The 19,102-nt window shown below is 41.4% G+C and overlaps 2 protein-coding genes across 2 annotated transcripts in view; one reads left to right on the top strand and one right to left on the bottom strand.

Annotated features, from left to right (window-relative positions):
* Positions 1 to 264: 264 nt before the first annotated feature.
* On the top strand, positions 265 to 11,881 carry prr33 (proline rich 33). The gene is made up of 2 exons (XM_062420703.1): positions 265 to 304; positions 7,518 to 11,881. Exon 2 carries the CDS (start codon positions 7,533 to 7,535, stop codon positions 11,412 to 11,414), a length of 3,882 nt encoding a protein of 1,293 aa, XP_062276687.1. The 5' UTR covers positions 265 to 304; positions 7,518 to 7,532; the 3' UTR covers positions 11,415 to 11,881.
* A 3,389-nt stretch (positions 11,882 to 15,270) lies between these two features.
* lsp1a (lymphocyte specific protein 1 a) overlaps positions 15,271 to 19,102 on the bottom strand; it is a gene marked incomplete at its 5' end in the record, with an annotated part of 6,138 nt that continues 2,306 nt past the window's right edge. Inside the window, 2 exon segments of the mRNA XM_062420702.1 lie at positions 15,271 to 15,317; positions 16,428 to 16,540. Coding sequence (XP_062276686.1) covers positions 15,271 to 15,317; positions 16,428 to 16,540 — 160 coding nt within the window.

Genomic DNA, 19,102 nt, shown 5'->3' with positions numbered 1-19,102 from the left:
AGTGCAACATGAAAGCACCAGCAGAGTTGAGCTAAGTGTTAGCCTCACACTGTGTCTGCTCCCTGCGGCGTAAAAATCACACTCTGCCCTGTCATTTATCTTTCCTGGCTGCAATGAGGCATGAGTGAACCATGACCACATTTTAGCTCTGAGTTGTAATCTTCCTGTTGGTGTAATTGTGGGGGAATAAAGTTTTCCTGTTGGGTTTGATATGTTAGGATGAACTTAAATCGATGTTCTCTCCTGTTCTATTAAGGGGAAACTGCCTCGAGCGCTTTGAACATCACCAACAAGTTTTTACCTGGTAAGTTCTTCCAATTTTTTCTCCATCTAAACTTGCTGTTTGTTGTGTTTGTGTGAAGCCTCATAACTTCACGGGAGGTTAATGACTTTTTGGGTTGGATTGGTGTACTTAAAGAGGGGCATTGTGGACCAGCTTGGTTTTTATTACACGGCTATTATTACACTTTCCTCTTTTGAACTTGCATCCTGAAGGCCCTCCAAATACCGAACCTACCAGAGCCTTAAAAGGAGGAGTGAGCTCTCATGTGTCAGGCAGGCAGGCAGGCAGCAGATTGGGGAGGGGAGGGGAGGGGGGCCTTTAAAACACAACCAGCTCTAGCCTACATTTCACTGAGTTGACACACATAGTAAACTGAGGATATTAAACAGTTGTTTTTCTACAGACTGCATGATGTCATAGAATTATAATTTGCACCACAAACCATCTGGGTAATCTAATCATAAACTTATCCAACTCTTATTTTAAGCTCTAAATTGATAGCATTAATGTTACATGACGCTTGTGCTGTGTTATTTTTAAAGAGAGAACCTTCTCAAAGGGTAACACATGTAAAAATACTTAAGTACATTACATTTTTTTTAAATCTAATTTCTCTTCCAAGTTACACCTTTCTCATCAGCGCGTTTATTTTAAATTCCTCATGTGATTGGGTATTCTCAGTGACAGCGTGTGTCCGTGGGCCTATCCGGTGTCGGTTGGCTGTGATGTCATGAGGTCACATGCTCTGCATTCACTTTCACCTTTCAGCAGATATATATACACAGCTATACGTGTGTGTATTTATGTGAGGAGACACATGAGAGAATCCTGACGTGACAAAGCTGCTTTTCTCAGCCTGTAAACTGTAACCTCACACACCTGCAGACCTACAGGAGAGCAGGTTGATATGATCCTGACTGGAAGCTTAAATACAACAGTCAAATGAAAAGCACAAAACATCCATGAGGTAATATATAGACTGTATCAAGGCATTTATCAAGAGCTAAATTTGAAGCTGAGGATGGAGCCATCAGCACATCAGTCCAACACTTTGATCCAGTGTGAGATAACCCCAACTAGGTCTTTAATTGCCAAGTATTTGATCATTGTTAATCATTTTGAGTCATTTAAATATGAGTGTTTTCTGGTTTCGTTACTTATCTTTGGTAGTAAGCTGAACCTCGGGCTGTGGACTGGACTTTAAGTTGCACCTCGGTCTTTTGGAAATGGTGACCAACATTCTTCACTAAAGACTAAATGGATCGACCAATTGATTAATCGAGAGTATAATTGACATATTAATTGATCATAATGATTAGTTGCAGCTCTAATGGCAGCAATCACTTTCATTAACTTCGCTGCATAGGTTTATGGTTCCCAGAGGATGAATCCTAAAGATTTTCGATCACTTCTTAACCTTCCCTCTATAGCACCACAATCAGGACAAATCTTCTAGTTGTACATGAAGAAGAATCATCCAAAACTAACAGGCAGATTGACAAGAAATCATAATTAAGTTTCCCAGAGGATGAACCATTTTGACTTAAATAACCCTGTGAGCTTTCTCCAAGCTAAACTTTACATTTTGGTTCAAAGAATAGCTAAACCAGCAGTATCTTCTTCATTCTGTCAAACATTTTTCTGTGCAAAATGAAAAGCTTTGTGCTTTAGATTTGTTGGCCAATTTCAGCCTAAATTAAATCTTAAACTTTATTGATTGTATTCAATTTGAGTATTGAGTTATACGCCTGACTTTGACACACAGATGGAACAAAAACATTAGAAACACATGAAAAGATCAGACGGAGAGTTCCGGTCCTCTGAAATGAGGCCAACCAGGAAGTAACCTAAAACTGCATTCTATCAAAAGGCCACCAGGGGGCGACCGTTTTGGTGTCAATAGGACTTCCGTCTCTATACAAGTCAATGGAGAATTCACCAACTTCTCACTTGATTTCTAACCTCAGTAAACGTTTTCAAAATGTGTTTATGGTCTCAATCGCTAGTTTAAAGCCTTCTTCAATGCAGTATGATGTTCATTTGGGACATTTTGGCCTCCCTGATTTTATATGTGACGATAAAGCAGGGTATGCATTAGGGCGTGGCTACGTCGTGATTGACAGGTTGATTGGTTCACAGGTTCAGGAGGGCGCCTCATGCTCCTCCTGATGCCCATATAAGTAGAATCCCTGTTTTTATTTTTCCCAGCATGCAACTGAAATTTTCAAGATGGCGCTGCTCAGATCCGATACTATTGGCCTCTGAGCAGCAGTCCACAAACCAATGGGTGACGTCACGGATGTGACGTCCATTTCTTATATACAGTCTATGGAAAAGATTGACCTGCTGTTGGAGGTTTTGTGTCTGATCTTCATCACAGCAAACTGATTTATTGTCTTTGTGAAAGTGATTCAGCCTGTAAAAAGCCAGGAGTCTTAAAAAAGGGAAGCAGGTGATTGGCCAGCTTTTTTCTCTGCCTTCTAACTATAATTAGGCTGAGTAAAAGCTTCCAGGATCAGCTGTGAGGTGGTAACATCATCCAGGAAGAGTCCAGCTTCATTCTGCTGTTGGGTTTTTTCACAGCCTGCAGAAACGATCTCTGGCTTTTATAAACAGCGCTCAGAAAAACAACATGAGTCACCCGCAGTGTGTGAGGTGCAGGACTCAGGTTTTACAACCCAAATTACATATCTCTGTTTTCACCTCGGTTAAATAGTCTCGACTGAAGGTTGAGAAGATGTATTTCTCAAACGTAATCCTGGGCTTCATGTTGATTATATTCCTCTCTTGCTTTTGTGTCATTTGTCATCAACACTTTATAACTTGTTTTTTAAGCCAATCAAAGCTGTTTTATCTAATAGTCCCTCAAGGTTTATACTAGGGAAATAGCATTGTGTGGAAAAAAATCCCCTTTAGGTTATTTCCATGTTTTCTCGCCTCGTGTTGTTGTGCTTTTTGAACCTGCTTGATAAATAACGATGTGCAGTTTGCCAGTAGTGGAGCTAAAATATGAGGTTTGACATGGGGGGTGGCTTGAGAAAAATGGGACTGGAGTTATTAAAAACTGAAGGATTTATCCTCTGGGGAGCTGAATGATCATGATATACTTCCTGTAAGATATTTCTCATGCAGCCACGGGACAGTTCAACAACAAAAAGGGAGACAAACCATGAAACGATTATGTAACCAATTAAACCTAATCAAGTAAACTATAACTAAGTATGTAAGGTATGAGGTGTGAATGTCTGTAGTGTCAGCAGTCAGAGGAGGGTGAGAGAGAGTGATCTGTGCTTCAGCCTGGACTTAAATAACCCGGGAACACTGTGGGACCGTCAGGTGTTTTAAGTTATACTAACGACCACCTACTGCACAATGACTGTGTCTGAAATCACTCTCCCTTATTCACTCATGAACTGCTCCCAGTATAATAAATAGCTAATTGTCATCATTTTGTGTTGCCACCATCAGCTGTAGAGTCATGTGATGGTAGTTTTCACATCTTTAAAATGTGGAGCATTGCATTGAAGTACAGAAAGTAGTAGGGCTGGACGATTATGGCAAAAATCAAAATCACGATTAATTGAACTTTTAACCTCGATTACGATGAATGAACGATTATCTCCACCATTGATGAACGATTATGTATTTTCACAGTTTCTTTTGTTTTGTATTTTACACTGCCGCCCTCACACCGTATTTTGTGATATTTTCGCACATGAGTACCTTTAAGGAGTGAAAATAATGATGTTTTAAGGCAGGGGGGTCAAACATGAGGCCCGCGGGCCAGATACAGCCCGCCGAGGAGTCCAATCCGGCCCACTTTCCTTCCTGTCTTCTTTCCATCCATCTTTCCTTCCTCCCTTTCTTCCTTCCATCTGTCCTTTCTTTCTTTATTTATTTCCTTCCTTCCTTCCTTCCTTCCTTCCTTCCATCTTTCCTTCTTGTCTTCTCTTCCTTCCTTCCTTTCATCTTTTCCTCTTTTAGGGAGGTAAAATAATGCTGTTTTAAGGTGTGACGCTGTGGTTAATGTCTAGTTTACTTGATTAGAACTATGTAAAGATCATGGTTTGGGTTCAAATGATCACTGGAGACAAGTTTTCAAATTCCTTAAAGATATGCAACCTTTGCTGTCATGGCAACAGTGAACACCACCATTAATTGACATGAGGAAGATTAAGTCAATTTAGAGTTTCAAAATGTTGGTTTTGATTATTTTTCGATTATTTGCCCAGCCCTAGAAAGTAGTGTACATGCACTATGAGGGCTCTATATAGTGGATATATTTAACCACTCAGCATTCAGACACTCAAATAAAATGGTGGAGGCTAAATTTGTGCACTATATAATGTAGTAGGGAGAGATTTCGGACACAGACAATGAGAGATGCAAATTAAACCAGATCAAACCTTTCTCCCTAATAGACCCACCACCTAGGGCTGGGCAATATATCGATATTATTGTGATATGAGACTAGATATCGTCTTAGATTTTAGATATCGTAATATTGTGATATAGCATAGGTATTTTTTCCTGGTGTTCTAGCTGTTCTTTTATTTGCCTTTTACACATATTGTCATTAATCTGCCCTCCCTAGGTTTAACTGACTGGCTAATTTGGCATATTGTAATAATGTGATATGGCAGAAGTGTTGTCGTTTCCTGGTTTTAAATGCTGCATTACAGTAAAATTACTGATTGTTCTAGCTGTTCTATTATTGCCATTTACTCATTTTGTCATTATATCCACATTACTGATAATTATTTATGAAAAATCTCATTGTGTAAATATTTTGTGAAAGCACAAACACTCATCCCTACAATATCGTGGTGATATCGATATCGAGGTATTTGGTCAAAAATATTGTGATATTTGATTTTATCCATATCGCCCAGGCCTAGACTCAGTGTTAGCTCATAGCCCACCATGCTAATAACAGAGAAACAAACACTCAGACTCTTTAACTCCCCAAACTTTTGGTTAAATGCAGAGCTTTATTTAGCTCCTTTCCTCCCTCACTAGCATGTCAGAGTGATACCAATGGATGTTTTAGGTTTTCCTGTTTCATTCAACAGCATGGTCTTCTATCTACATGCATAACAGCACTTAACGGCACAATGTTTTTCATCTTCATATTATACAAACCCAGTTGATAAAAGCTGACTATAAGAGAAGGATCAATGGCTACCTGAATAAATGTTACTTACCAGTTCCTCTGCTGTCTGTCCCTCATCATGTCCAACCTGTAGATGCTCATCAGGTTCAACTTCCACCTGCTGCTCAACACTTTTTCTGTGTGGTTCAGTGTTTTGGCTGATGTCCATGATTACATTATTACTGTTACTGCTGCTACAGGAAGTTAATGCAGTCAAACAGCTCTGTGAACTTTTTACATTTAGATGCATCAGTCTGGAGAGACTTGGCTTTCTTTTCTTTTAACTTTTCCCATCCATCATTCTCCTTGTTTTCTGTTGCCATTATTATGCAACTACTGATTCACTCTTCTTTGTTAGTTTTGGCAAACACATTATCGTATTATCGCCCCCTGCTGTTGATTGTTGGTGTCACTTTATCTGACTTTTTGGTTGATGAACCAGGCCAAGTTCAGTTTAAAATGCTGCATAAAACTAAATAAAATCTGAAATGAAACAGTAGAAAAACAGTACAATAGAAAATGATTTTAATTTATTTAAGAAAAGGGGTTGTAAACATATACAGTACAAGCAGGAATCTCAGTAAATTGATATTTAAGGTGAAAAATGTCTGCAGCAGTACAGAGAAACAGCCGAGGGCATCAGGGAGTTAAAATAAAAAATACACAGGAAATGACAGGCTTGATTGTACAGATCAGGTGTCAGCATGATAAAGGTTGATGTGATGTAACAGATATTAAATCAATGTCCTCCCCAAGAGATTATAGACTTTAATACTTTCAGTGTCATCAGTATGAACTCTCTTAACTTTTACAGTCTCTGACATTTCATTTCTCTCCAACGCCCAAGTTCTTAAGCTAAGTTTAAGAGCACAAACATATTATAGTTTATGCTTTTTGTTTGCTTTTCTTATTATCTGTGAGCAAACAATCAGACGGATCCATTAAATCTATGATTGTAAACATTTTTCTATTCAAAAGACTTTTTAATATGACAAGTGTCCCAACATCCCATCATATCAGGATCAACCAGACATTAGCAATGATTCACCTAAACACTGCAGTGGTGAAGAATACAGAAACAGCAAAGCTCACAATCAGATATATACAGTAGTACATAATATTTGAAATAGAAAACACACAAAAACAAATAGGAAACTGCACAAATACAAACGTTTAATGATCAAGACTTGAGCTGTTGGTTGAGTTGTTGAGTTGTTGACTGTCCGATTGAGAAAGTCAGAGAAAATTATTTGTTGGATGAAATATTGTAATTGTTAGAGCTTCTTCTCTTAGATGTCTTTATAGCCAGTGGATGTTTTTATGAGATCAGGGTTGAAACCACCTGAAGAGATGACACACCTCAGTAATCACCATGAGATAAACCTGCAAAAGAGACAAAAAATAAAATGTTAAACATGCATAAAGTGGTCATAATTACTGTTTAGTTAACTTCCTTTATTTTGGAAAGGTTTAGGTTTCAGGGTGAACTAACAGAGGTCCTAAAGGTTTCATCAACTTGCATCTGTGACTTTTGAAACCCTTTTAAAGGTCCAATGAAATGAATAATGTACTTTCCCAATGTGATGCATTTTCTGTTGAAACAGGGTTTTAGGCCCAATATATTAAATTATGTTTCTTTCCTGTAAACCAACAGAATATCAGTTATCAGAGGAGGAAGGATTTTTGAGTTTTTGATGATTTTGTTGGTTGGAGTATTTATTTTTGTCAACTTCGGGATGACATCACTCTTAAAGGTTCACAGATATCTTGGCAGTTAGAGTGTCCATTTCATGACATGTTTGATGTTAATCACAATTGAAAATCAAAATAGATATGCAACTGTCCAGCCACAAAAAGACAGTCTACTTGACTGACTAGTGGACTGTTATACAATGTAAGAGAGGCTCACAAAGACATGTCAGCATTTTAAAAATGTTTTAAAAAAAGACAGGTGTTGAAATCTAGCTTCCTTAGTCTTGTTTGGTCAGAAATTCAGCCTGAACTTTATACTTGACAAATGGTTTGATCATTACGCAATATGAACTTCCTTTTTCTGACACTTTTTGCTTTTGTTCTCTGCAGGAGGCTGAAGTGCTCATGGCTGTCGTTTACGGTGCTGTTACCCAGCCAGGCCTGCTTTACCAGCAGTACCCGCCTCCCCTGCTGCCCAAGCCTGGAAAGGACAACCTTCGGCTTCAGAAGCTCCTCAAGAGAACAGCTAAGAAAAAGGCTTCCGCTCAGGCTTTGCAGAACACCGGACCTTTCCGCTCCAGCCTCTCGCCTGTGAATGAAGCAAGCCCTGACCTCGAGCACAGTGACCACTCCACTCCACCCAGGACTCCAGAGACACCGTCCAGCTACTTCAGAGTCCAGCAGCCTCCCCGGTTCAGCGTCAGGCCGCTGTATCAACATGTGGCGTCCCCTTACCCGGGGCGTGCAAGTTATGGTAGAGCAGCAAGGTTTTCACCTCAGACGGTGGGAACCCCATCGTACCCTTACTCACAGCATGTCACAACAGTTGGTTCGTATCCTGCATCGACACACCCCCCTGGAGTCTTACCAGCTCCGGGGCAAGTTGTGCAGCAGGCAGCACCCACCATAACTCAGCAAGCTTCCTCTGTATCTGAGGCAACAGCACCAGTGGCTGAAGTGACAATGCCAGCTTTTAGCACATTCACTGAAACTCATGCAGGTCTAAGACCTGTTACAGTAGTGACCACACAGCCAAAACCCACAAGTCCTTATCCAACAATAGGATCTCAAGCTTTGATTCGACCTCTCATTGTGTTGACCCCATTTGTCAGATCCAGAAGTCCTCGTCCAACATTCAAAGCAACTGAACCCTCAAGATCACCCAGACCGATGTTCGATGTCCCTCAAATTAGAATGTACACTGCAAGCACATCGTACTATGAGACATCCAGGACCCCGCCAGTGTACGACACAGCTGGATTAACTGCTATTGGTAGTACAGTACCTCAAAGTATAACACTAACAGAACCCAAACATGACTTTACTCCAGCATCGGCGGTTGGAAGAGGTATAACACAGACCTCTCAGCCTCCTTTGTTGGGCACAGATACCCAGAGAAAAACACCAACTTTAGAAATGAAAAGAGGCTCTACTCCAATAGCAGAAATTAATACAATCATTACTCCTGCCACTCCAACATCTGAACTCGATAGAGTAACTCCAACATCGGAAATAAAAAGAGCAACTCCAACAGCAGAACTCAAAAGAGCAACACCAACAGCAGAACTCAAAAGAGCAACTCCGACAGCAGAACTCAAAAGAGCAAAACCAACACCAGACCTCAAAAGAGCAACTCCAACAATAGAACTTAAAAGAGCAAAACCAACAGCAGAACTTAAAAGAGCAACTCCAACAATAGAACTTCAAAGAGCAACTCCGACAGCAGAACTTAAAAGAGCAACTCCGACAGCAGAACTTAAAAGAGCAACACCAACACCAGAACTTAAAAGAGCAACTCCGACAGTAGAACTTAAAAGAGTAACACCAACAGCAGAACTTAAAAGAGCAACTCCAACAGCAGAACTTAAAAAAGCAACTCCGACACCAGAACTTAAAAAAGCAACTCCAACACCAGAACTTAAAAAAGCAACTCCGACAGCAGAACTCAAAACAGGTATGCCAAAATCTGAAAGAGCTAAAACACCAACTTTTGAGTTACAAGTATCAAGAACTTTAGCAGGGCGGGCTAAAACCCCTGCATACCATGTTACCAGGGCTCCAACCCCTGTCTTTGAAATCTCAAGACCCAATCCTCTCTTGTTTGCAGTGTCAACCATCAGAGCGGAGCCAGAAAAATCAGGAACTGCCAAAACGGTTTCTGCTACGATCAGTTCATCTGCTTCCCAAATTGTGAAGACTACTGAGCCTGCGCCTACTGGAAAAATACTGAATGGGGACATTCATTCAGACATGACACATGCAGCTAAACCAATCCAACAAAGTATTAAAAAGTCCAAATCGGAGCCTGATCTACTAGGAGAAAAGCATCAAACTGCTCCAGCTGTCTCACAAAGAGCCAAAACTCCTACACCTGAGCCAACAGCACCAGCAGTACCAGCAGTGACTTCTTACAGCTATCAGAGGCCAACACCGGCTCCAGCTGGCTCACAAAGAGCCAAAACTCCTACACCTGAGCCAACAGCACCAGCAGCACCAACAGCACCAGCAGTACCAGCAGTACCAGCAGTGACTTCTTACAGCTATCAGAGGCCAACACCGGCTCCAGCTGGCTCACAAAGAGCCAAAACTCCTACACCTGAGCCAACAGCACCAGCAGCACCAGCAGTGACTTCTTACAGCTATCAGAGGCCAACACCGGCTCCAGCTGGCTCACAAAGAGCCAAAACTCCTACACCTGAGCCAACAGCACCAACAGCACCAACAGCACCAGCAGTACCAGCAGTGACTTCTTACAGCTATCAAAGGCCTAAGACTCCAACATATGAGGCATCGCGACTTATGGCCACATTACCTGGTTATAAAAGACCAAAGACACCTACATATGGAATATCACCTTCTAGTGTATCACCTGTAGCCTTTCAGAGACCTAAAACCCCAACCCAAGTGGCTCACAAATCAAAGTCTGGCTATCGTGGATTGACACCAGCTGAATACGCTGCTCATGGTGGAATCAAAACTTTCTCTCCAGCATTTGGTATCGCAAGTTCTATAACAGCAACTCAAGAGGAGGTAACATCTACAGAAGAGGAATCAGCAGAGATTAAAACACCCAGCCAAGAACCATCTGTGACGGCTCAACCAACAGCCGAGGTGTCTACAGTCAAAGAAACCCCCAAAGATGTGAGACATGAGAAGGTTTCTGCCGCCCCCTCAATCCCTGTTATTGTTGTTTCACAAGCATCTGACTCCCCAGGAGCAACGTTATCACACGAGATAATCACGGTATCCAGTCAGGTTGCAGCAAAACAAGAACAAAGTGTGATTCAAGAAACACCAAAGGCTAAACCTCCAACAGCAGTGGTGAAAACTCCAGTGATGGAGAAGAAAATTGAGAAGGTGGAAACAACAGTTAAAGAAGTTGTCAAGCCAAAGGAAAAAACTCCTGAAGCCAAACATCCTCCGCCCAAAGCTGACACCCAGGATCCTCTGAGGGCAGTAAGAAGACTTTTAGGCAAAGCCCCGCCTGGGACAACTGAGGCAAAAGTCTCAGAACAAAAAGAACCAGCGAAACCGAAAGTTCCCCCCAAGACTAAAAGTGAAGACTCAAAGCCGGTGCCAGCTGTGCCGGTGAAGGTTCCCGCTAAACCAACAGGAGGTGAAGATAAAGGAAAAGATAAAGCAGAAGCATCTCCAGCAGTTAAACCTGCACCTGCAAAAAAGGAAGGCGACACGGGCCTCCCAGAAGCCGAGCCTCTTCTTAAAGTCATAAAAAAGCCAAAGGGACTGAAAGCTAGTGGTTGGTCCCGACTCAAGAAGCACATGGTGGTGGAGCAGGAGGAGCCCAAATTTCCAGTGTTGGGCCTTGAGACGGAGGCAACTGGGAAGGACCAGAGCACGGAGAAGACGGCTGACGACAAGGCCGCCAAAAAGCCTGACGAGACAGCCGGCGCTCCGGACGACGAGAACCAAACCGAAGACGCTCCCAAAGCAACGAAGATGTGGAACGCCGTCCTCTTCCAGATGTTCTCCACTAAAGAGAACATCATGCACCAGATCGAGTTGAGCAAAACCGAGAAGGAGAAAGAGGAGAAGACGGAAGAGAAAAAAAAAGAACAAGACGAGCAGAAAGAGATACCTTCGTTCGCGCACCGGTTGCCCGTGTTGCTTTTTAGTCCGAGGTTCGACGCTAAGAAGCTCCGAGAGGCGGCGTCGAGGCCAGTCACGAAGATTTCAACTGTGTTTGAAATGGGGCTGATTGGGCGCAAAGGTAAAGACGAGGAACCCAAAGACTTTAACAGAACAGCGAGGGGTTTCAATCCTGTTTAAGGTATATATATTTAAAATGTGATATATATGCCGAGAAGAAAATGTAACGATATATATGTTTAATGTACAGGTGCAAAAAGATATATTAGCTATATAAAAAACAAACAATGTACAGGTCTGGAGTCTTAGTGTCTGTGTGTAACAAATGGAAAATGTGTGACTGGTTGTCTGGATGTTAAATTGTGAAATTTGTGAATCAGCAGGAAAGAAAGAAAAGTACATTTGTCTTAAAGTCATTCAGACGTCTCATCAGATTAAAGCGTTTATGTTTTAAGTAATTTTCAAAGCTTTTTCTCGTTTGTTCTTTTCCATCTCACACGTTGACAGTAGATGTACTCTAAGGTCAGGGGTGTCAAACATGAGGCCCGAGGGTCAGAACTGGCCCGCCGAGAGGCCAATCTGGCCCAGTTTCCTTCTTCCTCTTTTCCTTCCTTACGTCTTTCCTTCCTACCTTTCTTCCTTCCGTCTGTCCTTCCTATCTTTCTTCCTTCCTTCCATCTGCCCTTCCTTCCTTTCTTTCTTCCTTCCTTCCGTCTGTCCTTCTTCCCTTCCTTCCTTCCGTCTGTCCTTCCTATCTTTCTTCCACCCTTCCTCCCTGTCTTCTTTTCCTTCCTTACTTCCATCTGCCATTCTTCCCTTCCTTCCTTCCATCTTTCCATCCTGTCTTCTTTTCCTTCCTTCTTTTCTTCCATCTGTCTTCCCTTCCTTACTTCCATCTGCCCTTCTTCCCTTCCTTCCTTCCTTCCTTCCTTCCTTCCTTCCTTCCGGTTTCCTTCCTTCCATCTTTCCATCCTTATTGTCTTCTCTTCTCTTCCTTCCATCTGTCCATCCTCCCTTTCTTTCTTCCATATTTCCTTCCTGTATTCTTTTCCTTCTCCTCCTTCTTTTCTTTCCTTCCTTCCTTCCTTCCTTCCTTCCTTCCTTCCTTCCTTCCTTCCTTCCTTCCTTCCTTTTAGTGGTCTGTTTGTGGCCCTTGAATGAAAATGAGTTTGACATCCCTGCTTTAAGTTGTAAAGCTAAACATTTGAACATATCTAGTCTGTGAAACTGAGACTGTGATTATTCCCGTGCAGCTCGTCACTCAAGATTTAAAAAAAAAAAAAAAAAAGCTATAAAAATGAAACTTCTTGGTGGTGAATGATTAATGTAATAGATAGAAACATTATATTTAAAAAAAACAAAAAAACGAAATGATTTTAAGACAAATTATTTATGACAAAGGGGGAAGATTGTGTCTCCTCTTTAAATGATCATTCAAATATCCACTTTTATTCAAAATGGTGCTACTTGCCTCAGGGTAAGACCTCTCAATAGATAACGGACGTGTATGTAGAGTCACAGGACTTGAGTTGGGTTATTTTAGGCTGTAGATGGTTATGTTGTGTGTGAATGATATTTCTTAAAGTCACAATGAAAGAAAACATCCAAAATTCCTTAATTAGACCAATTAAAAGGCCATTAAACCAATAAGGTGCCAATCAGATATAGACTTTTTTTAATTGGCAATGAATCACAACAACACTTAAATACTAATCGATCAATGGAGAAAATAATTGACATATGAATCAATAATGACCTAGTTATGAAGGTTTGATATTAATTATGACACAATGGTATAAAGGTAAAGACTGACTTTTATTTATTGTTGTATTCATTGTTAATATAGAAGATAATATAAGAAGTCTTGAATGATAAATAGAGAATTAATATTAGTATTTTTAGCTCAATCTTCTTCATACTGAGCTTCTGTTTCACATTAATTTAACCTTTGTGTCGTCCTCCAAGGTCTGTTTTCACTGTTCCTTCTTTCCTCCCTTCCTCTCTCTTTCCTCCCTTCCTTCCTTCCTTCCTCCCTCCCTCCTTTTCTCTTTATTTCCTTCCTCTCCATTTCCTCCCTTCCTTCTTTCCTTCCTCCATCCCCTTCCTCCCTTCCTTTTTCCTCCCTCCCTCATTCTCTCTTTCTTTCCTCCCCCCTACCTTCCTCCCTTCATTCTTTCCTCTGTCCTTCATTCCTCCCTCCTTTCCTTCCTCCCTACTTCCTTCCTTCCTTCTTCCGTCGTTCCTCCCTTCCTTCCTCCCTTCCTTCCTTCCGTCTTCCATCCTTCCTCCATCCTTTCCTTCCTTCTTCCTCCCTTCCATCCTTCTTCCTTCTTCCTTCTTTCCTTTCCTCCCTTCCTTCCTCCCTCCCATCCTTCCTTCTTCCTTCCTTCCTCCCTCCTGTCCTTCCTTCCTCCCTTCCTCCCTTCCTTCCCTCTTCCTCCGTTCCATCCTTCCTTCCTCCTTCCTGTCCTCCCTTCCTTCCTCCCTTCCTCCCTCCCTCCTCCTTTCCTTCTTTCTTCCTCCCTCCCTTTCTTCCTTGACTTGAGGACAACAGGAGGGTTTAAAGTTTCCCTGTGACTCCTAGCCTTACTTCTGATATAAAACAGAGACGTTTATGTGTAATTATCTCATCAGCAGACTTCATGAAAAGTCAAACAGCTGATCTCAATCACACAAGAACAAACATGCTGGTATTTACAGCATGTTTTCTTCCATTTTTATAACATTTCAAAAAGCAGCTGAACTTGAAGAATTAAAGTCGCTGACATGGTTGAAAAAACATTAAAATAAAAAATCTAAATTTCATTGTGACTTGAAGAAGGAAGCTGAACTTAAAAAGCTAGTGAAAGTTGTTAGAGACGATGAACGATGAAGAGCAGCCAGCGTCATGATGAAGGGAGACTGAACTGTGTGGGGGTCAAAGGTCAGGAAGAAGACATTTAACTGATGTCTGATTAGGCAGTGTAGGTTAGTTAGCCTCGAACCTGCCAGGTGATGTATGTATTTCTTTTTTTAAATGTTATTTTTAATGATTTGTAATGCATGTGTGTGACTTAAAGGGTTAATCTAGGTACATTTTTAGTTTATTTAAATACATTTAAAGCAAAGTTTCCCCCTTAATGCTGCTTGAACATTAAACATTCAGCTGCAGATCATTGAAGTTCTTTTTTCCGATTCTTATAATTGCACCTGAATGCAACACTGGGAAATGTAATCAGAGTAATGATTATGAGTTTAATTTTCCATTTTTAGAAATCAATAATTGCAAAATATGTCTGCTTGAACATCAAACATTCAGCTGCAGATCATTGAAGTTCTTTTTTCCGATTCTTATAATTGCACCTGAATGCAACACTGGGAAATGTAATCAGAGTAATGATTATGAGTTTAATTTTCCATTTTTAGAAATCAATGATTGCAAAATATGTCTGCTTGAACATCAAACATTCAGCTGCAGATCATTGACGTTCTTTTTTCCGATTCTTGTAATTGCACCTGAATGCAACACTGGAATTTTTACTGTCGGTAATGATTATGAGTTTAATTTTCCATTTTTAGGAATCAATAATTGCAAAATATATCAGATTAATGTAAAATTAAGATCCTGGTCCTATTTCTTTTAACATTTTCTACTTTGAAGCCTCAAAAAATCTGAATTGTTTTTTTTAATGAAAGCTGCACTTTGTTAAGTTTTGGCTTTTTAAAGTAAGAAATAACAAACACAGAAAAATCTGCCCAAATGAATCCTATACTGTTATAATAAGGTGAATTTTACATTTAGCATTTAGTAAATCCAACTGTGACTAATGTGTTACAAATCATCTGTATTTTCTTATGATGGTCCTTTTATTTGAAGCACTTTGAACGGTGTTGTTTTTGTTATGCGAGGCATCTCTCTGTAACTCTCATGCTACACGCGAGGTGCTAAAAATAAAGTTTGACTTGATTTCAACCACTTTGTGACCCCAGATTCATTTCAGTTTCACTTTCAGCTGAAACATCAGATAATATGAGAGCCGTTTGTTTTTAGGTAACGTTAGCTGCAGAGACGCACCTGCAGCTCAGCGTCCGTCAACTTCACACCTGACAGCTGGAGCTCAGATATAAGAGTCAGTGACTAATAAAGGTTGATGAGACATTCAAGAATATGTTAAAAAATGGTTTTAACCCTCCTGTTGTCCTCAAGTCGAGGAAGGACAGAGGAAGTAAGGAAGGAAGGAGAGAAGGAAGGAAGGAAGGAGAGAAGGAAGAAAGGAAGGACAGGAGTAAGGACGAAAAGAGAAGGAATTTAGGAGAGAAGGCAGGGAGGAAGGAAGGAAGGAAGGAAGGAAGGCAGGAAGGAAGGAAGGAAGGAAGGAAGGAAGGAAGGAAAGGAGGAAGGAAGGACGGAAGAGAAGGAGTAAGGAGGGAGGGAGGGAGGGATGGAGGGAGGGAGGAAGGAAGGAAAGAAGGAAGGAGTAAGGAGGGAGGGAGGGAGGGAGGGAGGGAGGAAGGAACGAAATAAGGAAAGGAGTAAGGAAGGAGGGAGGGAGGAAAGAGGAAGGAAGTAAGGAGAGAAGGAAGGGAGGAAGGAAGGAGCAAATGAAGGAAAGGAGTAAGGAGGGAGGGAGGAAGGAAGGAAGGAAGGAATGAAAGAAGTATGGAAGGAGGAGGGAGCAAAGAAAGAGGGAAGGAGGGGAAGAACGAAAGAACATTTAAAGAAAGAGAAGGAAGGAAGGAAGGAAGAAGGAACAGTCAAAAGAAACGGGGTCAATTTGACCCGGTGAGGACGACAGGAAGGTTAAAGCAGCATCAGGTTTGTTAAAATGTACATTTAGTATTTTTGTTGGTTTTATATAATTTGAAATGACATTTACACCATTTTTTACCAAAAGTAAGACTGAATGCTCCTGAAAATGTCAAATGGTGTAACCACAAAAGAATGATACATATTACATATTATATCTCCTAGAAAGAGAAGGAAGAAAGAAGAAGAAAGAAAGAAAGAAAGAAAGAAAGAAAGAAAGAAGAAAGAAAGAAAGAAAGAACAAGAAGTAGGAGGAGGAGAGAAAGAAAGCCTAGTAAGAAAGGAAGAAAGAAAAGAAGAAAGAAAGAAAGAAAGAAAGAAAAGAAAGAAAGAAAGAAAGAAAGAAAGAAAGAAAGAAAGAAAGGAGCAAGAGGAGAAAGAAGGAAAGAAAGTTGTCATTTTCTTACCTGACTTTCCGTTGGTGAATTCTTCGTCCTCATCGTCGTCGTCAACGGGGATCTTCTCGTATTTTCCCGTGACCGGTGACGACGAATTTGTACTTTTTACTTCCTGCTGAGCCCTGAGAGATAAAAACAGCAATAATTTAAATAATGATGCTTCACACAAATACAGAAGTAAAGAAAACAATAAAATGATAGTTTATTATTACCTTCAGCTTTTGTCCCGGCTTCTCTGACGAGTCTCCGATTATCTCCCACATGTTCTTCTTCTGCATCACGTCTCCGGCCTTCACATCCTGACAAATCAATCAATAATCAATAATCAATAATCAATTATCAATAATCTATAATCAATACAAACAAACTGGTCGATATTCTGTGTTCAGCAGACACGTTTCAGGAAATACACAAGACTCAGCTCATCTTAATTTATCATGAGACCAGAAAGCTAGAGATGCAACAATTAGTCTATTTACCCTCCTGTTGTCCTCGAGTCAAGGAAGGAAGGGAGGAAGAAGGGGGGAAGGAAGCAAGGAAGGAAGGAAGGGAGGGAGGGAGGAAAAGAAGGAAGGTAGGAGGGAGGGATGGAGGGAGGGAATAAAGAGGAAGGAAGAAGGAAGGGAGGAAAGATGGAAGGAAGGAAAGATGAAAGGAGGGAGGAAGGGAAGAAGGAGGAAGGAAAGGAGGGAGGGAGGAAGGAAAGAAGGAGGAGAGGAAGGAGGGAAGGGAAGGAAGGAAGGAAGGAAGGAAGGAAAGGAGGGAGCAAGGAAGGGAGGAAGGAGGAAATGAAAGGAGGAGGGAGGGAGGGTAAGGAAGGACAGAAGGAAGGAAAAAAGGGGGATGGAAGGAAAGACAGATGGAATGAAGGAAGGAGGGGAAGGAAGGAAGGAAGGAAAGCTGGAAGGAGGGATAAGGAAGTACAGAAGGAAGGAAGAAAGGGGGATGGAAGGAAAGACAGTTCTTCCTTCCTCCCTCCATTCGTACTTCTTCTTTCTTCCTCCCTCCCTTCCTTCCTTCCTCCCTTCCTTCTTCCTCCCTTCTTTCCTTCTTCCTCCCTTCTTCCTTGACTAAGGACAACAGGAGGGTTACTCCAGAGTAATAACATTATCCAAACATATGAAATAAAGTTGAGAATCCTCTGAAGCAACCAGATGTTTTTTACTGCTGTTGTTCGTATTCTTCCCCAGAGGGAAACCTCATATAACAAATCTCACAGCTGCACCTGAACACATAATCACGCTCAGTTCAGTGTCACTCTGTTTTTCCTGCAGCTGATCTGATCATTAATCACATCTGATTCAGAGGGTCACATTCATCTCAATATCTGTAATTATGGAGAGTTTGTCTTTGATTATTTATCAGAAATTAATATTTAAACATTATAAGATCATTTTTGTGGTTTTTTGTGCCTTGTGTCGTCCTACCGGGTCAATTGAACCCAGTATGTTTTGGACTGTGTCCTTCTTTCCTCCTATTCATTCCTTTCCTGTCCTTTCCTTCCTCCCTTCCTTCTGTTCTTCTTTTTCTCCCTACCTCCTTCTCTCTTTCTTTCCTCCCTTCCATCCTTCCTTCCTTCTTCTGCCTTCCTCCCTCCTTTCCTTCCTTCCTTCCTTCTCCTTACATCTTCTTAACCTTCACCTTCCTACCTCCTCCTCCTTCCTTCCTTCCTTCCCTCTTTCCTCCTTCTCTCCTTCCTTCTCTTCCTTCCTACCTTCCTTCCTTCCTACCTTCTCCCTTCCTTCCTTCCTTTCCTCCCTCCTTCCTTCCTTCCTTCCTTCTTCCTTCCTTCCTTCCTTCCTATCTTCCTTCCTTCATCCATCCCTTCCTCCTCCTTTCCTTCCTTCTTCCTTCCATCCTTCCTTCCTCCCTTCTTCCTTTCATTCCCTCCCTTTCTTCCTTCCTCCCTTCCTTCCTCGACTTGAGGACAACAGGAGGGTTAAAGTCTCCTTTTTTGCCATTGAAATCCCTTCCTTCAGAAATCATTGCTTTATAAACTATAAATAAATGAAGATCAGGCTTCATAGAAACCTTGGAGTAAAGTGAAGAACATTAAAGGAGTTAAAGATTTAAACATTAGTGACTTACTGCTGGTCTGGCAGCCGCCTGTTTGCTGCCATCAGTCGGACCTTTCACCCACTGTGTGATCAGACCGGCCACTCCGACCTTTAACCCCTCAGTGTCCTGCTTCAGAAAGAAAGAGACATGTTTCCTCTTTTATTGATACTGAATACTGAACATCTCCATCTCTATGTTAATAATATCTCTATATGAGCTCTACTGGAATATCTTTACATGATTATCAGTTAAAAACTCCTTATTTTTAGGAGGGAGGAAGGAAGGGAGGAGGAAAGGAAAGAAGGAGAGAGAGGAGGGAGGAAGGAAGGAAGGAAGGAAGGAAGGAAGGAAAGGAGGGAATAAGGCAGGAAGAAGAAGGAAGGATGGAAGGGAGGAAGAAGGAAGGAAAGGAAGAAGCAAGGAAGGAGTGAGGAAGGAATAAGGAAGAAAGGAAGGAGGGAGGGAGGAAAGAGGGAAGGAAGGAAGGAAGGAAAGGAGGGAAGGAAGGAAGGAAGGAAGGAAGGAAGGAAGGAAGGAGGGAGGGAGGAAAGAAGGACAGAAGGAAGGGAGGAAGGGGGAGGAAAGAAAGAGAGAAGAGGGAGGGAGGGAGGGAGGGAGGGAGGACG

This window comes from Scomber scombrus, chromosome 6 (genome assembly GCF_963691925.1).
Source record: "Scomber scombrus chromosome 6, fScoSco1.1, whole genome shotgun sequence".
NCBI lineage: Eukaryota > Metazoa > Chordata > Actinopteri > Scombriformes > Scombridae > Scomber > Scomber scombrus.
This window is presented reverse-complemented; position numbering and strand designations above follow the sequence as displayed.

Excerpts from the sequence above, each read along its gene's own strand:
- prr33 (XM_062420703.1), top strand. The coding sequence starts at position 7,533 with ATGGCTGTCGTTTACGGTGCTGTTACCCAGCCAGGCCTGCTTTACCAG.